This window comes from Onthophagus taurus, chromosome 1 (genome assembly GCF_036711975.1).
Source record: "Onthophagus taurus isolate NC chromosome 1, IU_Otau_3.0, whole genome shotgun sequence".
In the NCBI taxonomy this organism is placed as follows: domain Eukaryota; kingdom Metazoa; phylum Arthropoda; class Insecta; order Coleoptera; family Scarabaeidae; genus Onthophagus; species Onthophagus taurus.
This window is the reverse complement of record NC_091966.1, coordinates 20,325,699-20,349,045: the sequence shown is the minus strand read 5'-3', so window position 1 is coordinate 20,349,045 and position 23,347 is coordinate 20,325,699. Positions and strand designations below refer to the sequence as shown.

The 23,347-nt window shown below is 31.6% G+C and overlaps 3 protein-coding genes across 5 annotated transcripts; 2 read left to right on the top strand and 1 right to left on the bottom strand.

The window, feature by feature from the left end:
• The first annotated feature begins 226 nt into the window (after nt 1-226).
• LOC111415195 (uncharacterized) lies at nt 227-7,812 on the top strand. Its single transcript, XM_023046749.2, has one exon. The coding sequence runs from the start codon at nt 6,745-6,747 to the stop codon at nt 7,810-7,812; it is 1,068 nt and encodes a 355-aa protein (XP_022902517.2). The 5' UTR covers nt 227-6,744.
• A 7,922-nt stretch (nt 7,813-15,734) lies between these two features.
• On the bottom strand, nt 15,735-16,664 carry LOC139431200 (uncharacterized). Its single transcript, XM_071198852.1, has one exon. It carries the CDS (start codon nt 16,662-16,664, stop codon nt 15,735-15,737), a length of 930 nt encoding a protein of 309 aa, XP_071054953.1.
• A 1,987-nt stretch (nt 16,665-18,651) lies between these two features.
• On the top strand, nt 18,652-20,334 carry LOC111419801 (PHD finger protein 5a). 3 transcript variants are annotated; one of them, XM_071198318.1, is made up of 2 exons: nt 18,652-18,737; nt 19,910-20,334. In XM_071198318.1, exon 2 carries the CDS (start codon nt 19,931-19,933, stop codon nt 20,261-20,263), a length of 333 nt encoding a protein of 110 aa, XP_071054419.1. In that variant the 5' UTR covers nt 18,652-18,737; nt 19,910-19,930; the 3' UTR covers nt 20,264-20,334. The 3 variants fall into 3 exon arrangements, with proteins under 3 accessions (XP_071054419.1, XP_071054416.1, XP_022908436.1); XM_071198315.1 differs by lacking the exon at nt 18,652-18,737 and adding an exon at nt 19,687-19,861 and having other exon boundaries at nt 19,916-20,334; XM_023052668.2 differs by lacking the exon at nt 18,652-18,737 and adding an exon at nt 19,689-19,861.
• The last annotated feature ends 3,013 nt before the right edge of the window (nt 20,335-23,347 follow it).

The following is a 23,347-nucleotide window of genomic DNA, read 5'->3' as shown; positions in this document are numbered from 1 at the left end:
AATGTTTCTTATCATTAACTGTTTGGGTAAATTACTAAGAACGTGTAATTCTGTCCTTAAAATTATTAATAACGATGGATTAAAAAAATTTATATTGCAATTCCACTTTTATATATAAATTGTGTATGTATATTATAAAATAATATATTTATTATTAAATAAAATAGTAGTATAAACACAAAAAAAAAATGCTGTATATAAATAATTCTTTTACGATACGAATTTAAGCGTGTGAACCTGTATTATAAACTCCAATAAAATGGCTGAAACAGTGGAGCCATACATGGCGCCAAAGCATCGAGGTCCCAAACTCGCCAATCTAAAACATCAAACGTTCCGACAAAGCTGTCAGTTCTGGTTATTCTGTGACACTACTATGCATTGTGGACCATATATACCTCCACAAACAATATACATACTTGGTAAACGATACAAGTATGTACTATTTTGATTGATAAGTTCTATTTCTAACTATGTAGTGGTATACTAAATGTATAAATATATATAAATAAAAATGAAGAGAAATGAATCGAAAGAAGAACGACTTTGAAGATTTATTGATTCGCAAATAGGATTCGTTATTTTAGTGTATGTCTTATTCTAGCGGCTAAAATAATATTCGTGAGTGTTCGGCGATAATCGGCCGATGGTCCGATCTATGCACGTTCATTGTTTCAACTGGTTTCGACAAAGGTTGTTAGTAAGCAAACCACGTGTTGCGTTGGCTTCAAGTTTTAATAGGTTCGTTCCAACCGCACAAATTTGACTCGTCTTGTACCTTGGTCGTGTACGCGTACACGACTAGTACAGAACTTTTTTCTGCGCATGTTCGTCTGTGGATACGTTCGTGTACGCGTACATTTCGTCAACGCTGTTGGAACGGTTTGAAATTTCTATGTACAGGATGGGCAAATTTGGGTGTTATTATAGGCTATCTCAGAAACTATAAGAGATACGAAAAAAGTAGGTGCCATGTCCCGGTCTCTTTTTTCGAGATAAACCCAATCCCGCAAACACCAAACCTTTATCTTCTTTTGTTTTTAAGTTATAGCCAAAAAGTCAAATTTTCGTGGTTTCAAAAAATGCTCATATTTCGTTTATTTTTGGAATTAGAGAAATGAGGTTGATACGTTCTTAAGGCACTTTTTTAAGTAGAATATACTGACGTTGAAAAATTTTAAAAATATTTGATGATTTTTGAGATACAGCACAAAGTTGTATTTTTTTAAATACAAACTATACTTGATTATGATGTTAATGAAAAGAGCATATTTTTAGCTTTCCAATGATGTATCGCATGTATGGTGTATTTGCGGAAAATAAGCGTTAATTTTCAATTCCAAAATACTAAGCGCTAAAGTTAAAAATTTTGATTATAGTAGCGGGTTAGGACAGTAATTACTACCTAATTGCTATATGGTTTTGCACGAATATGATAGAAAGTTGGTCTTGTACCATTATGCATAAAGTTGGTTTTGTACCAACGAATAAAAACTTTGAATAATTGATTTAAATTTCGCAGTGTCTTATCTCTGACTTTGTTCACCAATAAAATATTATTTGTGGATAAAGTTTGTTTATTAAAAATACAATAAACGTATTAATTAATGAATAATTAAATATGAACAACAACTTCAGGAACTAAACAGTCACAGACTGTGTCATCTTCTTCTACTAAACTTACTGGTTGTAAGGTTAGAACAGTTGGGTATCAATGAATGAAATCTTCGGTATTTAGTATCTTCCCAGTTTTCCCCAACCATGAGATTTAGAAGTTTTTTCATATTAGCAACCTTTTCTTTTGAAATTGGATAAGATAGAGGAAGATTAGGGATGTTAAACTGGGCAGCGGACTTTCCATTGAAACGATGTTTATATGGGATATGGAGCCTTATCTATCATTTCAAAGAATCATTTTTTAATTTTATCGCTTTATGTATTTAAAGATAATGAGGAATTTTTAAGCGGGAAACTTGTTTCGAAAAATTCATGAATGAAATGATTAATAAACTCATGTTACTATAGTAACTAAGTGGCATTTAACGTTTTTCTCGCCTACTATAATTAAAATTTTGAATATTAATCTTTAATATTTTAGAATTAAAAAATGACGCTTATTTTCCCCAAATACACTATGCTTGCAATACATCATTGGAAAGCTAAAAATATGCTCTTTTCATTAACATTATAATCAAGTATAGCTTGCATTTAAAAGAATACAACTTTGTGTTGTATCTCAAAAATCATCAAATATTTTTAAAATTTTTCAACGGCAGTATATTCTACTTAAAAAAGTGTCTTAAGAACGTATCAACCTCATTTCTCTAATTTCAAAAATAAACGAAATATGAGCATTTTTTAAAATCACTAAAATTTGACTTTTTGGCTATAACTTAAAAACAAAAGAAGATAGAGGTTTGGTGTTTGCGGAATTGGGTTAGTCTCGAAAAAAGAGATCGGGACATGGCACCTACTTTTTTCGTATCTCTTATAGTTTCTGAGATAGCCTATAATAACACCCAAATTTGCCCACCCTGTACGTTTTATATCCAACCCTGCCGATAGTTAGCGCTGCAACCACAATTTACCATTTCAAACGAAATCCATTTACTCATTTTTTTAACAATAATGAACTAAAGTAGCATTAATTAGAAATGTAAAAAAAACGTAATAACCCTTACTAGAAAAATTAAATAAAATATGCATGTTTTTACACTTTTTTGATTAATTTGTCTATGAAACTTATCATAAAACATACATATGAAATAAAAGTTCTTAAATATTTGTTAAACAAAACACCAGAAACTTGTAAAAGAGTAGAGAATAATCCAAGTCCAAATCAAGGGCGTAGATATCTTTTATTTCTAGGGGGGGTAATTTAGAAACATTACAGCGTTATGCTCGCCAAATAGTGCTTAGAATCCAAAGTTTATATATTAAAGGTTGTCTAGGTACCTATGCTGCAATACTTTGATTTAGTTTGTGGGCGAGGGGCAAGAGCAGGAGTGTTTCGTGACGTAGCGATCACGGATTGCGCACGCAACCTCATGGCCATGTGGTGCTCCGTGCATTTGTTTAATTTGAATTGCTTGGCGGTATTATTTTCCACATGTGACGTAATGCGCAGTATGATTGCGTACGAATCTAGACAACCTCTTATATATAAACCTTGCTTAGAATCAAGGTTTATGGGGGAAAATAAAATAAACATTAACGTCAGAAATTAGAAATATAATTATTGCTAAAGCCCTAAAATAGTAGTAAATTAAAAAAAATATACGAAAATACACATTTTCTTTTCTTTATTCTGGGGGGGGGAGGGGTAATTACCCCCTTTACCCCCCCCTTATCTACGCCCTTGATCCAAATGTACAGGGTCTGTCACGACGAGCTGAGTCTTATATGTATATGGCAAACTACTGGCACTATTTTTGTGAAAATTTGCATACGGTGGTCGTTTCAGCTAAAATATTTTCAGATTTCTTCAACTTGCGGTTATACCGGAAATGGACCCCAACTTCGTTATTTTAACAATTTTTATTGAATTTTCGAGATCCCCGGAAAATTTTAATACAATTTGATAAAGTCATCATATGTCTAGAGTGCACCATTTTTCAATTATTTCAGTCATTTCGAAAATTTGGACAGATACAACCCTTCACAATAAAAATAATTTTTCGTAATTACACTCGAGTCCGGCCAAATATTTCCAAAGTTTGCACAGAGACAACCCATAGCTTACATAATACATGAAAAGCAACCCCCAAATTAGGGTTGCCATTTAAAAAAATGAAGTTTTCGACTTTTCGAGATAGGGAAATTCGGGGAAAACTTCTGACCAATCTGTATAATTTTTTAAAAAACTTTTCAAGGGTTATGTAAAGTATGGGTCCTCTCTGTGCAAACCCTGAGAATATTTGGCCGGACTCGAGTGTAATTTCGAAAAATTACTTTTATTGTGAAGGGTTGCATCTGCCATAATTTTCGAAAAAACGGAAATAATCCATAAATGGTGCATTCTAGACATATGATGACTTATATCAAATTATATTAAAATTTAGTGGGGATCTCGAAAATACAATAAAAATTGGTACATTCCATTTAAAATAACGAAGTTGGGGTCCATTTCCGGTATAACCGGAAGTTGGAGAACACGGAAAATATTTTAGCTGAAACGAGCACCTCGGATAAACGCTATATGCAAATTTTCAGAGAAATAGTGCCAGTAATTTGCCACATAGATATAGACTCAGCTCGTCGTGACAGACCCGCTTGATGGTAAAGATACCCATAAGAGATACAAACAGACCGGCTGCACAATTGGAAATGAGTTATGCTCTGTTATGCGCAAGCGCTAAAGAACGTGACAAACCGTACATTGTCGAAACTAGGTACGCATTTGACTTGTCGCGGACGCGTACATGACGCGTCCGACGGTCGTTGGAACTTTTCAACTGCGCAGGCTGGTGACTGTCAATTGGCAGTCAAAAGTGCAGTTGGAACGAACCTAATGTTTACAACTGCTTCTATATATACAATTTCTTTGGAAACAATTACAACGGCAGATAGATCAAGAGTGATGTTGTTTTTAAAAGAAATATTTTACCTAACCAACAAATACATTCAGATGTTTGTTTTGTAGGCTTTTCTTGCCTGCTAGGGACCCAAATCTATTTTTACATTTTTCAAAAAAAAAACCTTATTGTTTTCAGTTAGTTTTTTTTCTCATTTTATGCAATGCTTGTATTTCAATATTTTATTCCATTATATCAATATATTACATTGAAAACAATAAACAATTTCTTCAATGATAATAATTGTTCTAATTTCTTTTAAAAAATTCTTTAAATTGCTATATTGTTATAGTAATTTATTGTTTTAAAGTATTTCAGAACAAGAACAATAATCTCCTTCTTGCAACCGTAACAATTCACCATATTAATATGATCATAATCAATTACACACAATGTAATCTATCAATATAATCAATATAATTAGCCTATTAAGTTATTGATATAGGTATTTTTAAATATATCACTTATAGGTTAGGTTTTAAGTGAAAAAGGACAAAACAATAACTAACTTTAACTTACTTCCATCCTACTTCCCAGCCATAAACAATGACAGTAGTATATTGCTATCTCAGTCATATTGGATAAAAATGGCCGCAATTAAATCTGTTAAGATTTTTTGGATGCGCAGTAGACCAAGCCTCATCTATATTACTATCTTTGTCTATGGTTGGAACAAACCATATATACAGAGTGCACGCCGGTGAACTGCGGATACGTTTAACGTAAGTGGAAAAAAGACGACAATAAGGCTTCTATTAGTTAACACAGGACAGATATACTACGTTTACTTATCGGGCCGATTGGAGTTGATATGTGTCTCTTTATCTAACTCATTAAAATGGTATGCAATTCGATGCCTTGTCTAACACATTGAAAAGCTTTATCCGCAGGTCGCAGTAACCACACGAACCTCAAAGTGCGACGAAGACAGACACTTGCACGGAGGGCGGTACAAAGCGATTTCATACAAGTTGGGAATTTATCTTTTCAAATTTTTTTAAAAATGAAATTTTTACAGGTTGTAAAGAAAATAAATTTTTATTTTAACAAAAAATCAAATTTTCTGGCATTCTTCGTAGCTTTTTTAAAAATTCTTATAGTCACCCAAACCTAAAATTACATGATTAACTTTGAAATCTCTGGTTTCAGCAAGATGGCTGTCCGGCTCATAATACCCGTAACGTGGAAAATTTTTTAAATATGACTTCAAAATAGTGAATAGGTAATTCAGGTCCTATTAAATGGCCAGCACGATCCCCTGATTAGCCCCAACGATTATTTTTGTGGCCCTTTTTAAATAATTTGATTTACGGATATGGAGATGACCGTCCAGCAAATTTAGAGGAGTTACAAGCAAAAATTATTGAAATAAGCAATACAATTACACCGGATGTATTTGCTAACGTCCGACAGAATTTTTACAACCGGTTGGGTTATTTGAGCATTTATTAAATAAATGAGCAGTTATTTTTTTCATTTCGGTGTAATGTATCTGTAATACAATTGTAATATAACTATAATGTAACAACAATCATTATCTTGTTATAACTTCAAATAATAATCTAATTAAGAAATTTAAGATTAAAATAGAGTAACCATAAGTAGATAACTAAGAAAACATCCGTTAAATGTCATTTAAATATCAAGAACAAACAATTGATCACCAAAAGACGAAAACAATTAAGAACGAACTTTGGTAATTCTCGTTACTTAATGATTATTCTAATCGTTTCGACTTAATATAAAAGATCACGAAATTTGTAAAACCATATTATTAACAGTATCAAACTACAACCGAAAAGATCACCATACTCTGTACTAACCCCTTCGCCTGGAGAAAATAAAGATAGTCAAGTAAGAAAATTGTGTTTATTTTCCTACGACGACGTTCGACCGGACGACATCTTGAAACTCAGCCGTACATTACAAAAAATTGGTGTCAGAAGTGGGATATCACCTGATCAACAGTTCCAGTTCGCAAAACTTGAAGGAAGAAAAATCAATCAACCTCCAAGAACCTACCGCAGAACCAAGGAAATCAGGAAGCCCAAAAGAAAAATGCGTCTGATTATTTCATTGTAAGTGTCGCCAACGTCTATTTTCATAATATTGCGTTTACGAGCAATTTCTTAAATCTACCTAAATCTAAATTAAACTTAAAATTATCAAAATGGTAAACACAGACTTAGCAAGCTCATCAAACTCCTCAACTTCTTCAAATCGGTCATACGTTTCAATCGAAATCGCAAAAGATATGTTAACACGTTTTGACGGATCAAAACATAAACTTCATGAATTTATCGATAATTGTGACAAAGCTAATCAATATGTTAAACCCGAATTAAAAAATATTTTATTCGCTATTATAGAAACACGAATTACTGATAATGCTAGGGCCGTAATAAGAAACCGTTCATTTAATAATTGGCACGAATTAAAACAACATTTGTTAGATTTATATTCCGAAAAACGAACCATGAGCCAATGGCAATTGGAATTAAATTCTTGTCGTCAAAATGTAGGCGAAAACGTTTTATCCTTTTCAAATAAAATAGAACACTGTTATGTAAAATTAATTAACTCTTTAGACGAGGACCTTACTAGAGAAGCTCGTACAGCGTGCACAGATTTATTGAAAAACGAAGCATTAAGAATTTTTATAAGTGGTCTAAATAAAGACCTTGCGTTAATTGTAAAGTCACAAAAACCAGATTCTCTAGAAAGCGCAATCGCTTTGGCGTTAGTCGAAGAACAAGAATTAAAATCAAAAGCAGACATATTCAAATATCAAAATGTTAATAATTCATATGCAAAATTATGTAATATTTGCAACAAATCGGGTCACACCACATTCAATTGTAGATATAAAAATCAACAACCACCCAATAACAAAAATCAATTCCAAAATAATAAAAGGCAATTCCATATCAATCAGGTTCAAGGGTCAAGTCAAAATTCACATCGCAGTTCAAATCATAACCCAAACTCAAATCAAAATAACTCTAATAATTATAATAGTAATTACAATTCGAAATTTTGCAATTATTGTAAAAAGAACGGACATGTGATCAGTGAATGCAGAAAACGTGAGTACAACAATAATAAACGAGAAAACAAACAGTATCACAATTCAGACACCCCTCAATCTTATAACTCACATTTAAACTCCCAGCGTGCTCAGCCAAATTCGGCCAAGCCGAGAAACGCAAATTTTGTTCAGGCCGAATCTCAACAGTAAACAACACAAATCGTAACTATGTCGAAATCAATGTACCTCAATTAATCGATGATAAAACTTCGTTTTTAATTGACACTGGAGCTGACGTTTCGTTGATAAAGTTAAATAAACTTAAAGGCGAAATTCCATGTTACGAAGACAACATCATTACACTGAAAGGCATTGATCATAACCCAAGTTCCCCATTAAAAACTATTTGTTACGTATACCTAGATCTCGTCGTTAATCAAAATCGATATTCTCACATCTTCCATGTTGTCCCCGACAACTTTCCAATTCCTTTCGATGGCCTTATTGGAGCCGATATGCTTCAATCTTTTAATTGCTCAATTAATTATAAACTAGATACCCTCGAAATCGATGATAATTCCATACCTTTAAATCTAAATACAAACTCATCTATCCTCAACAAGAATCTACCTCAAGTTCAAAATCAAATCCAATCTCTAAATCTAAATCAATCTCAAAACCAAATTCAACCTCAAAATCGAAATCTAAATCAATCTCAAAATCAAATTCAACCTCAAAATCTAAATCAATCTCAAAATCAAATCCAACCTCAAAATCGAAATCTAAATCAACCACAAAATCAAATTCAAAACCAAACTCAAATAATTCTAAAACCTAGATCCGAAACAATCGTAAGAATTCGAACTCTTAACTCAGAACTTCAAGAAGGAATCTGTCCAAAGATAGATATTTCTGAAGGTGTATTTTCATGTCCTAGCTTAGTAAAGATTTCCGACGACCAATATGTAATCACATCAATATTGAATACCACAGAACAAGAAGTTAGACTACCAAACGTTAAGGTTCAAATCACTCCCCTACAAATAAAAGAAAATCAAGCTCTAATTCATACCATACAAACACAAAATTCAGATTCTAATAGACTAGAAAAAATTAACGAATTATTAAGAACTAATCATCTTAATCCCGAAGAAAATTCTTCATTAAGAAAGCTCTGTATCGAATACAATGATATATTCTTTTTAGAAGGTGACAAACTAAGTCATACCAATGCTGTCCAACACAAAATTCCTACTACCACTTCGTTCCCTGTAAATGCCAAAACCTATAGGTATCCACACATCCATAAAGAAGAAGTAGATAGACAAATAACCAATATGTTGGATCAAAACGTAATCAAACCATCGAATTCTCCTTGGAACTCTCCACTCTGGGTTGTACCAAAGAAGATGGATGCATCTGGAAAAAAGAAATGGAGAATAGTCATAGACTACAGGAAACTTAACGAACAAACTGTAGGTGACTCATATCCGCTACCAAACATATCCGATATCCTAGATCAATTAGGTCATTCAAAATATTTTACAACAATAGACCTCACATCAGGATTTCACCAAATTCAAATGGATCCAGAAGATGCAAACAAAACCGCCTTCTCAACACCGTCAGGACACTATGAGTTCGTAAGAATGCCCTTTGGATTAAAAAACGCTCCAGCAACGTTCCAGAGGTTAATGAACAATGTATTATCGGGTCTCCAGAACGAACGCTGCTTTGTATATCTCGACGACATCGTAATCCATTCCGATACTTTAGAAAACCACAACAGAAGACTGAAGGAAGTTTTCGAACGATTACGTGAATATAATTTAAAGATTCAACCAGACAAGTGTGAATTCTTAAGACGCGAAGTAATGTATTTAGGACATCTAATCACATCTGAAGGTGTTAAACCAGATCCCAAAAAGGTCGAAGCCATAACCGATTATCCTTCCCTGAAAAACCCTAAAGATGTTAAATCGTTTCTTGGATTAGCAGGTTACTATAGAAGATTCATAGAAAACTTCAGTTCTATTGCCCAACCTCTTACCAAACTATTAAAAAAGGATACTCCTTTCCTATGGACCAGTCTACAACAGAATTCTTTTGAAAAATTAAAAAGTCTCTTAAGTTCTAAACCTATCCTACAGTATCCAGACTTCGCAGAACCTTTTTTCCTCACCACTGATGCAAGTAATTACGCAATCGGAGCAGTGTTGTCGCAAAAGAAAGATACGTCTCGCGATCTACCTATCGCATATGCAAGTCGTACACTGAATAAAGCAGAACAGAATTACTCTACGACAGAAAGAGAATTACTAGCCATTATATGGAGTGTACGTCACTACCGCCCGTATCTATATGGAAGAAAATTCTTCATCTTGACCGACCATCGTCCATTAACATGGTTATTTAATTGCAAAGATCCAAGTTCCAGATTAGTTAGATGGAGATTGTTACTAGAAGAGTATGAATACGAAATCCAATACAAACCTGGAAAAATAAATTCTAATGCTGACGCACTCAGCAGGATCGTTGCCGTCGCGACGAAAAACGAAGAAACCTACTCAGACTTTCTTAAAGCTCTGAATTCCAGACCTATTATCAATAATAATATCGTAGAATCCAATTCAGAACTCAAAAATTCCAAACAACCGATCATAATACCAATCGCCGCAGACCTAGAACAGAATAAAAATATTGAGGACGAAGATAGAACCATTCTTAGTGGAAAACGAATTAACGACATCATAAAGGTTGAAGGAAAACAATCCAAATATTACCTAATTTACAAAGAACATCATTGGCAAGCAACAGACTACAAAAGTATATACGATATCCTGATTAAATTGGAAGAAACCCTAGAAAAGGAAAAATTAACAGAAGTTAGTATGCCAAAATTTGGTGACCAGTATGATAAAATCAAGTGGAGCAAAGTCAGAACCATGATTAGGTATATATTCCATAGAAGTAAATTAAAAATTAATATTTGTTATGGAAATTTGCAAGAACCAACGATCAATGAAATACCCGAAATTTTAGAAGAATATCATTCAAGTGTAACAGCAGGTCATTCAGGATTTCACAGAACCTACAACAAAATAAAACAAAACTTTAAATGGTCTTCAATGAAGAAAGACATCCAGAATTTTATAAAGAAATGCGAATCCTGTCAACGAAACAAATTAGTTCGCAAGAAAACTAAACAACCCATGGAAATAACCACCACCAGTTCCAAACCATTCGAAAAAATTTTCATGGATGTTGTAGGACCCCTTCCTTTAACAGAAAAAGGCAATCGATTTATTATCACCCTCCAAGATGATCTTTCCAAATTCTCACAAGCATTCCCAGCACCTAATCATGAAGCTATCACAATTGCTAACCTTTTTGTCCAAAATTTTATTTGCAAATTCGGTATTCCAGAAATTTTAGTCACCGATCAAGGTAGAGATTTCACCTCTAAATTATTTAATCAAACATCAAAACTTTTCAAAATAAAGCACATAAATTGCTCAGCATATCATCCACAAAGCAACGGAGCATTAGAACGTAGTCATGCAACGTTAGCTGATTACTTAAAACACTACATTAATAAAGATCAATCTAATTGGGATGATTGGATAGAACATGCTATGTTTTCATACAACACTAACATCCATTCATCAACAAAATTTTCACCATTCGAACTTCTATTCGGAATTAAAGCTCGTCTCCCTTCAAATATTACATCAAGTCCCGAATTCAAATATTCATACGATAATTATCTAGATGATTTGAAATTCAAAATGCAAAAATCACATGAACTAGCTAAAGACAATTTGATAAAATCCAAATTTAACAATAAGACAATTTACGATAAGAAAATTAAACAAATAAAATTTGAAGTAGGCGATAATGTATTTCTTTTAAATGAAAATAGTAGAAAATTAGCCCCAAAATATAGTGGTCCTTATAAAATAATAGAAATAAATTCATCAGTCAACTGTAGCATTCTAATCAAAAATAAAAAAGTAACAGTCCACACTAACAGATTGAAACATGCGTTTGTTCCAGATCCCTAATAGTTCTCGTTTATTCTACCAACACAACGATTAACATAGTTCCTATTAGTCAATCATCAGGATTATACTTTGAGAAGTTAGGAAAAGTCCAACATTTCGACCAAACATGGGATATGGTCACCCACATAAATTTAGATACCTTTGCACAAAAATTAAACATGGTAGAAAATGCTTATCGAGACACCAGACAGCTGTGCTCGTCTTATAACCACACTATCCTTACAAATTGCAACATAACGCTAAGAGCAATTGGAGAGATTTTGCCAAAAATTAAACAATTACAGCTTTCAATCACTTCAATGTTAGAACGACCTCGATTTAAACGCGGTCTTGTCAATGGTGTAGGTTTAATATTTAAAGAATTATTTGGTACATTAGATAGCCGTGATGCAGAATTTTATGAGAATAACATTAACAAAATTCAAAAAGACGAAAGTCATCTCGCAGGATTACTAAAAGAACAAATTCAAGTTGTAAGTAGTACCATTCGAAATTTTAATTCGTCACTTACCAACGTTAACCTAAACAATAAAATATTTAACGAAAACTTTGAAAACTTTAAAAAATCACTTTCGGATCAAGAATTTAAATATTTTAACTTGGAATTGAGACAACAAATAGATGAACATCTTTCTCGACTATCATTAGTAATCAATGAACTGAACACCGAATATTCTACAATAATAAACGCATATCTATTTTCCAAGTCAGACATAATCCACCCTTCTATAATCTCCGTTGAACAATATATTCACGAACTATCCAAGGCGCTAATCCATTTGCCACCATCTACTCAATTTGTAAGAAGCATCGAACTTCACAACGTTAAAGACCTTATGTCAGTGTCATCAATCAAAAGTTATGCCACTTCTAATTTATTTATTTTCAAGATATCCAACCCTTTGGTTACCCAAGATTCATTTGAATTATTCAAATTAATTCCACTACCGATGAAAAACAACCTCAACGAGTTTCTTTTTATATTACCATTGGTAAAATATTTATCAGTGACAAATTCTAAAACAAACTACGTCACGATTGACGATCTTAGTGGATGTAAAGCCATTGAATTAGAACATTATATCTGTTTTCAAACAAATCCTACAAAATTCACAAGAACATCAAATCTCTGTTCAGTGCAATTATTATTCCATTCCAATCAAATACCCGAATCCTGTGACATAAGAAAGACAAAATTTAAAAGCGAGATATTCCACCCTCTACATACGCAGAATAGTTGGTTATTTGTAACGCCTAACCGCATTGATGCAACTTTAAATTGCAAAACTGAATCCCCTCGCGATTTCCCTATCGAAGGTACAGGAATAATTACCTTACCACCAAAGTGTCGACTCTTTACGAATTCAGCAGTTTTAAAACCCATTAACAAAAATTTAACTTCCGGAACTACCCTTGATATAACATTCCCAAGCTTTAATATTTTAGAAGATCACTATTCAAAACAAAATATTAAAAACACATCCCCAGAAATTACACCCCTACATATCAATAACTTAGATATAGAAAGTTTAGATATCGTAAACCACAAACTCTTCCAAATATCAGATAAAATTGACGATGTCGAATCATTTAATATCTTACAAAATTCATATTTTGTTTATTTCCTAATGACAACGTTAAAATTTATAGGACTGTATGTTCTATATAAAATTTACAAACATATCAAATCTAAGTATAGAAACCGTAAAGGAAAACCCATATTGCCATGTATAACTGCTAAACAACATAGTGAAGTGATTGACCATGACCCTGAAGATATCGAATTACCGGAAACAAACCAATCTCCGTTACGTAGGAGCACCAGAATTGCAAAACTAAAAAGTTAAAAAAATATTTCATAATTTTGCGTATATATATATATATATCTAAATTTAATTAAACGTAAGCCGTTTTACTACGATAGGTTAAGAATTTTATTTTAAGACAAAAAAATATATAAGTATATATTTTTCTCTAAGGGGGAAGGTGTAATGTATCTGTAATACAATTGTAATATAACTATAATGTAACAACAATCATTATCTTGTTATAACTTCAAATAATAATCTAATTAAGAAATTTAAGATTAAAATAGAGTAACCATAAGTAGATAACTAAGAAAACATCCGTTAAATGTCATTTAAATATCAAGAACAAACAATTGATCACCAAAAGACGAAAACAATTAAGAACGAACTTTGGTAATTCTCGTTACTTAATGATTATTCTAATCGTTTCGACTTAATATAAAAGATCACGAAATTTGTAAAACCATATTATTAACAGTATCAAACTACAACCGAAAAGATCACCATACTCTGTACTAACCCCTTCGCCTGGAGAAAATAAAGATAGTCAAGTAAGAAAATTGTGTTTATTTTCCTACGACGACGTTCGACCGGACGACATCTTGAAACTCAGCCGTACATTACATCGGCTTTTCATGTTTTTCTTTATTAGTATGAAGTTGTGATGAAAATTTGTTGCTATAAAATTTTTGCAGTGACATGATCTGATGCTCATAACTAAGAAAATTGCTAGTACAGTGTTCGAGGGATTTATTTCTTTTTAATTAAAAAAAAATGTAAAGAATAAAACCTTCTTTTTTATATTTTTTTTTGTTAGTGAAAACAATTGATAAAACGACCATAACAAAAACCACCCGTTCTCAAACCTTTAAAGCTTTCGATATATCTGAGAGCGCAAGCTCCGCCCACTTACAATCGCCCAACTGTTGCTTATGCGTCTATCCGCAGGTCGAATGGGTGCACACTGTATACTATCTCCATATATATACTATCTCCTATATCGCTGACTCCCTATCTAAGCAATGAGTGGCGAGCGTTTCCATCAAAAGCAGACGGAATGATATATGTTTTGTCTTTGTCGTGCCCCCATATCGCGAAGGCGCTTGCGCGAATCGTAAATTTTTAAGAGTTTGAAGTGTTTTGCGCGTATTTTATGCAGCTTTGAAATGCAATTATTGTAGATAGTTGACTTTAATTATAAATTATCGTAGATGCATCAAATAAATTAGAATATATGTACTTTTGTGTGAAATTGACGTTGTATATTGCTTTAAATATCAACTTTATGTAGGTTGTTCATTAAACATTATATTCTTTACTTTTGTTTAGGCAACCCAAATAACAAACCAAATTTTATGTAACCATGACAATTTTGTCGATTTCAAATGTTATAATTTGTTATAAATAAAACAAGAAGCCATTATTGTATTAGATTTTAGGTTATGTTTATGTCAAACATTTATTTGGTGTTTTATAAACATCAAGGTCATCAGCTGCTATTAATTTTTAATTCACCGTCCAATAAGATAAAAGCGTACTCACCACGTGTTCACGCATGTCTCTTGTGTAGACGGGGGCACGACAGAGACAGATATATATATATATCTGCACTCTAGTGTTTACACTCTTTTGCTGCCTTAGTCAGCCATATATATACTATCTCCTATATCGCTGACTAAGGCAGCAAAAGAGTGTAAATGTATTTTACTTTTAACAAATTTTCTTCACTTTCTTAACAAATAATAATTACATTTTAAATTGCTTAGTCCTAAAATATGTTAATAATTATGTTATTATAAACATGAAACCTATAATATACATAACTAAATATTTAGAATTTAGGTTATGTTTATGTCAAACATTTATTTGGTGATTTATAAACATCAAGGTCATCAGCTGCTATTAATTTTTAATTCACCGTCCAATAAGATAAAAGCGTACTCACCACGTGTTCACGCATATCTCTTGTGTAGACGGGGGCACGACAGAGACAGATATATAAGTTATGGGTTACAGCCGGGAGGTTGTATTTTTAAAAAATAACTTATTTATTTGTTTCGTAATCGCGTACACCAAAAGACCCTTATGAAGTTACCTTAATGAATATTGAATTAACAATGATTTTTATTATTCGGAAACGAACCTTATTTATACTCTTTTCTTATCTGTTTACAAAAAAGAAATAATATGAGAAAGTCATTCATTATAAAAATACTATTCTACGTCTTATTATTATTATTTGTTTATGACGGGGCACCTGCTACCACATAACTCCTCCTTCCTTAAGTTCGGACTTCTTATCTTGAAGGACGACTGAAGATTTATCTTCTATTTTTAGGCTTCTTGATAATTTTCTTTTTAAATAATATTTTCGTAATTTGATCACTGACAGTATTAATACAATAACAATAACAAAGTATAATATAACATAATGAGCTGTATTGTTATGTTCTAAATTTAAATGTTTTTCTTGTAATTCTATATTTATTTCCTTTAATTTAACAATGCTATGCTTTTCTGAATTAGTAACATTTATTATTCCAATATAAAATTGATATTCTTTTAAAATTGTTTCATAATTTTGAATTATAATTTCATTAATTTGATATTTACAATCATTTGATTTTTTTATAATATAGGTACCTAACAATACATGATATTTGACATTTTTATTACATTGTTCTCTCAATTTTTGTTCTTTGTTAGAAATTATAACATACATTTGTGGGGTTTCAATAAATGTTAATGATTGAGATTCTATTCTTTTAAATGCACAATTTTGTATTTTTGATTGAGTAACTAATTCGAATTCACATTGATCTTTAGATTTTTGTTTTGTTTGTTCTGTACATAAATATTGATTTGGAATAATTTCTTTACATTGTTTATTTATTAACAAATAATCGTCTTTACCAATAGCAATATAATTATAATTATTTTCAATCATATAAGTTTTGTTTTTAATTATTATTGGAATAGGGTACAAATTATACAATTGATACTGAACTGTTTCCACAATAGGAACTTGAATAATAAAATTGTATGTGTTTTGGTACCAATATGCCTTGATTTGAATTAAGCTTTCAATAATAAGAGTGTTTTCTACTAAAACGTTAAATGGAAATTTATGTTGTTCATCTAAATGAAATTGTTGTATTGCTTTAATTAATTCTTTCGGCTCTATTAACATAGCATGAAGAATATTCCTTTTAGCAAGATTAATTATTTCAATCAAATCACGTAATTTATTGGAAAAAGAGAGGAGACTCTCAGCTAATGTATTTATTTTATCTAATGTGAACAATTTCTCATTAGAATCCATTAAATTATTTAAATGTTTTTCAATAATGGGGTCATACACACTTATTAAATTTAGAGAAAATTTTTATGTCAAACGATATATGCAAGTATATGCATGAACACAAAGTAAAAGAAATATTTTGATCAATTTTATATTTTGCGTAATTTGAAGTGAAAAATAGCAAATATTCAAACGAAATAATTTCGCGGCTTTTCTGTGACGTAGGAACCGCACTGCCTAAAACAAGTTAAATTGTCCGTTAGATAGCGCTTGCGGTGTGACAGTGTCAAAATAAAACCATGGATATAATAGAGTGTCTCTATTACATCCATGAACAAAACATAATAAACATAACCTACAAACACTCTATCTCTTTTCAATACAACCTAAATGACGTTCATCTCTTTCTCGCATTTGAGCGGGGAGCAGGGGACGCAAAAGTGAGAATCGTACGTCATCAACGCGGGACTTTTAAAAGCGCAAATGGGTATATAAATTTTCAATAATTTTTTTAACAATGACTTTGTTCGAAAATATTAAAAAAAAAATAACGGTAACTATATTTTTATATAAACTTTCAGAAAATATAATTAAAAAAAAATCGTGTATGACCCCATTATGAAGTTTGAATTTATTTTATTAGTAGTTTCATTTATTAGCTGGAAGTTTTTATTTATCATATTTCCGTTTTTAATTAAATCATTTATAATATTATCATATTTTTCTGCATCTTGTGCATCTAAGTTTCCCGTAATAAATTTAATTGCTGAACCTAAAAAGTTTGCTAGCCCTCTTTTCTTTCTAGAGGTTGGCATTAATGTATTAATTTGATTTTGAACAGTATCTTTCAATTCTATGATTACTTGTAATTTAATCCTATAATTATTATCTTTGTTTGATTTATTTTCCTTAATAAATTCTAATGCATAATTACTTAAATAACGATTTATCTCTAAAACTCGTTTTAAATCTATTCTAATAAATATTTTAGCGGTACTTAAGGTGTTGTACGCTGTGCCTAAATTTATCGCGATTACTCCGTTTGGATCGGTGACTCGCTCGATTGATGCGATACATAATGTAATGCCAATAATCAAGTTGTATAAAATGATTTTCATTGAAATTTGGAAGTTTTCTTTCTTCGGGTTTTCTTAAAAACTAAGTTGTTTTCTTCTTTGCTTTCGTGTGTTCTTTCGTTTGTTCGGAGTTCACCGATTTGAGGTTTCTCCTGGGATGGGGGTTTTTCGGATTTTCTTTACAGGAAATTTTATCACTGTTATCCTTTCTTTTTGATACTGGGAAATTTTATCCACGGATCTGGGGGTTGTCGACAGTTCCAATTTGAGGTACTGTCTAGGTACTTCGTTGATACTTTTGTCGTTGAGGGCTGGAGTCAACGGCTCTGTTGGTTATCCGCACTCAAACAGTTTTGTTAAAAATCGATTGAAGTCAAATCAAAACGATTTTCGCGATCTCACTTCAAAACGATTACCGCGATCCTACTGACTGCGCCAGTTATGGGTTACAGCCGGGAGGTTGTATTTTTAAAAAATAACTTATTTATTTGTTTCGTAATCGCGTACACCAAAAGACCCTTATGAAGTTACCTTAATGAATATTGAATTAACAATGATTTTTATTATTCGGAAACGAACCTTATTTATACTCTTTTCTTATCTGTTTACAAAAAAGAAATAATATGAGAAAGTCATTCATTATAAAAATACTATTCTACGTCTTATTATTATTATTTGTTTATGACGGGGCACCTGCTACCTCATAACTTATATATATCTGCACTCTAGTGTTTACACTCTTTTGCTGCCTTAGTCAGCCATATATATACTATCTCCTATATCGCTGACTAAGGCAGCAAAAGAGTGTAAACACTAGAGTGCAGATATATATATATATCTGTCTCTGTCGTGCCCCGTCTACTCAAGAGATATGCGTGAACACGTGGTGAGTACGCTTTTATCTTATTGGACGGTGAATTCAAAATTAATAGCAGCTGATGACCTTGATGTTTATAAATCATCAAATAAATGTTTGACATAAACATAACCTAAAATCTAAATATTTAGTTATGTATATTATAGGTTTCATGTTTATAATAACATAATTATTAACATATTTTAGGACTAAGCAATTTAAAATGTAATTATTATTTGTTAAGAAAGTGAAGAAAATTTGTTAAAAGTAAAATAAAAAAGAAAAAGAGTAGGGGAGATATTTTTGGGGCCTAAAAATTGGTTGAGCAGGTAGAAGGAAAAATCTCAGTGTAATAAAAAAGAATTCAAAGCCCTCCTTTTCTTGAAACATTTTTCTTAAAAATTTAATTAATAATAACATCGATATGATGAAAATTTTATGATAGAATATTATGTACATTAAATAGTAAATACCCTAAGTAAATATTTTATATCTTTAATTAATGTAACAACTTTATTAAAGGGCGTGAGCTCACAAATTATGTTAAAAATTAATAACTATATTTTGGTACACATTTTTAATAATTACTATCTATATATGTATTAATTTAATTTTAAAGAATATAATGTTTAATGAACAACCTACATAAAGTTGATATTTAAAGCAATATTCAACGTCAATTTCACACAAAAGTACATATATTCTAATTTATTTGATGCATCCACGATAATTTATAATTAAAGTCAATTATCTACAATAATTACATTTCAAAGCTGCATAAAATACGCGCGAAAAACTTCAAACTCCGTTCCCGTGCGGTTATTATAAACATTTCGAAAAAATTTTATTAGAAAGATCGCTTCAGAATAATGTATTCTACAACCGTATAATGCTCTGACACGCTGTATATATGGAACAAACCTTATATTTCAAAGTATTTGACATACAATTACATGTTACCAACTAACAATTTATAAACGCCAAAAACACTAAAATAAATGTTGATTGTTGTCAAATTCAATAAATATTTGATAGATTATTTCATGAATTAAAAACGTTAAATTATTTTTTCACCAGTTCTAAAAAATCGGTGAAAGCCAACCTAACCTTAATTTATGTTTGCAGTGGTTTGTAGATATTTATTAATTAAAAACGTAAGTAAATGATTTAAAAACTTTCATATTAATTTTACTTGGAATTAGTTTTAGTTCAATTGATTAGTAATGGCAAAACATCATCCGGATTTAATTTTCTGTCGAAAACAACCTGGCGTTGCTATTGGGAGGTTATGTGAAAAGTGTGATGGTAAATGCGTTATTTGCGACTCCTACGTGAGACCGTGCACCCTTGTTCGTATTTGCGATGAGTGCAATTATGGTTCCTATCAAGGGCGATGCGTTATTTGTGGTGGACCTGGCGTTTCCGATGCTTATTACTGCAAAGAGTGTACGATACAAGAAAAGGACCGAGATGGATGCCCCAAAATTGTAAACTTGGGTAGTTCAAAAACTGATCTCTTTTATGAAAGGAAAAAATATGGTTTTAAAAGGCGCTAAATTAATTTTTAAATTAGACATAAGAATTTAAATAAATAATTGTGTGGTTTTGTAATAAAATATTAAATGATTATATATTTTTATTGTTCAGTTATTTTAAGTAGATTGTATTCAAATTAATTCATACAGGATGTTTCAGGTTTTTGTAGCAGGACTTTAACAGTCGATAGATCTTTTAAAATTAACACAAAAACTTCATATAAACATAGGTCGACAAACGCTTTATTTTGGAGATGCAGGTGTTCAAATTAAATTTTTAAAATGATTTTTATCTAATATTACACGTGTATTTTAACCGATTCTTTTCAAATTTGGTATACAGAGGTTTTTTTGGCATGAGAAAGACGATTATGGAGTCCGTTTTACTATAGCAGGTAGAAGGCGCTCTATAACGTATTCTGTACGGATTAAAATAGCAATAACTTTTCTGACAGTATACTTTTTGGCTTTTTAAATAAAAATTCTTATTCTCGATACTTTTTTAAACAAAAAGTTTTCAAGATAGAGGATAGTCGGATAGTTAAAGATAGTTAAAATAATGTGTGCCATGGAAACAAAGTAGGTAAATGAACTAATGTTTTAGTTTATTAATGTTTTTTAATCTAAATGATAAAAGATTGAAGAAAATTTTGCTTGCATAATTCTGACCGACGAATTACTGATCGAGTAATGGTATTTAAGAACGGCCTTATGTCATTACAAGCATTCCTATTAAAAGTTCATCCCTTGTGGGAACAGGTGTCTCATACAATTTTTCTTTTAAATATCTCCACACAAAAAAGTCTAAAGATTCTAAAGCATTAAGATCTGCAGATCGAGGGGCTATGCGACTGGTCCATCTTGCAGGAAAATGGTTATCTGCCCAATTTCTTACCACCCTACCGTGATAAGCTGCACAATCATCATGTTGAAACCAGGCCTTTCTTCTTAAAGCTAAAAAGTTTTGTTCAAATTTTTGCTTAACATTTTCCAGCATTTCAGGAGTTATTATTCTGCATTCATCAATAATACGGTAGCATAACTCTTCCAACGAATCGCACTCGGTAGCATACACTTTACATTTTAAAAATTTTTTTTGAAATAGTTGCTACCCCAAACACATGGAATGAACACAACCAAATGAATTTTTATTACCTACCTGGTTCAATCTGGTCTTTTCTCAATGATTAACATTTTCCTTTTTTAAGTTTTTTTATTAGAAATATTTTTTATGTTTAGTGAAACTTGAGAGGTGGTATATCTTTAAAGCCGGATATTTCGGAAATAAATCGACCTTCTAACTAACAATTTCTTTTGTGTCGTGTCAATAAAAACAAGATCTATAAAATGATGTATCGCTTGGAGAGTAAATTTTGGGGTATAATTATTGCCTCAAAAGTTTGGGGTATAATTCCACTGTATATGGAAAATAGTAATTCAATTTTTGACCAGACTGTATAAGATAGTCCGACACAACAAATGACAATCTATTTGATAGCATCTGAAGAATAATCGTTCCAATTTAGAGTTCTATTTAATGAACGTTGAATTAACTCGTACTACCAACATTTCAAAACTGTGTGGGGGTGAATCATGATAAGCTTTCGATCTAAAATATTTTCAAGATGGCCGACACTTCCGGTTGACCGGATCTAGATCACAACTTTGTTATTTAAAATGGAATGCTATAGTTTTTATTACACCTTTTAACTGTATGCGAAAAAATATGTTAACTTCGATAAAAGTTATTGGTACCTAGCTATTTTCGTTTCCGAGTAATTATTATATTTATTCGTTATTAAAATCCTCTACAAAATTCTCCCTATAAAAGTTCTAACGAACCAGTTATGTGAGACCCCTGTATATTTCGAAATTCAACCATAATGTAGACTCTGTCACAATTTATCCCACGTTTTATCCACATTTTACGTATCATCAGTTACATTCTTCTTAAATTTCGCATCTGGGTACTATTATATTATTATTTTTTAGCCCTAATTTGTTGTACCCCCTTTTTGTCCACCTTCATCGGCTATGATCTTTCATCACTACTATTTTCCCCGTTTCTTACCCTTTTACCATTATTGGAAAACTTTTTACCAATTATCTCTGTTGCGTTTTTTCTTTCTTCCATTTTCGTCCTGCTAGGACGAAATCATTCTGTTTATTTTAGGTTCTATAAGCTCTAATCTACTACATAATTTCCCCATTTGTTCTTTGCCGCTTTCAGCTACCTTTTTTTGAATTATATCTGTATCACCACACCCTAGACTCTCGAAAACCATTCTAAAATCGTTTGCATCAATGCCCTTTGCGAACATCCAAACCATTCCTTAAGACTACCTCTAGTTTTATTGCTTCGTCTGCACCAAATCCAACGACTCCAAGCATGCCTCCTTTTTTCTCTATGTTTCTAAATCAAATATCGCCTTTCCGAGTCACCTTATCCCTTGTGAAACAGCCTCGGATACCAGTACATCGAGTACCAGATATACTCGACCTCTTGAAAGTAAATTTTTCAACAGCGTTAAATATGTGTTCTTTGTTCACAGATTAAAACTGGTTGTAGTATTCAGTTACTGGGTACGGTATTTCTAATAAATCGTTCCAATATCCAGAGGTTATACATCTGTTCCATAGCGAGTAGAATCAAAATCTATTCGTTGATTCCACTATTTAATATATGATTCCAGTATTCAGTGGATATTTCCAAATTTCATTGGCTGATTCTAGTGTGAAGTTGCTAATTCCAGTATCTAGTAGATGATTCTAGTATTCATTGCATGTTTTTTTTTCATAGAGGTCTTCCGTATACAGTGACGATTTTAATTTTCATTGTGATTAGTTTTTAGCATAGAACCGCACATTACTAGACAAAATACAAGGTATAGAATGGCAATTGGACTAGAAGAAAGACTAGTTGTTTGTTTAAGATAAGAATACATTTAGTTTAATTTTATTTTTTAAATTAAAAATTTGAATTGACAGATGAACACCTGTTATTCATCTGTGAATTCGAATTCGATAGAATTTGAATTAACAGATAAAGTAGAATCGTTCGATTGAGGTACGGATTGAATTGTTTCTTGAGATATTTCTCGAGCT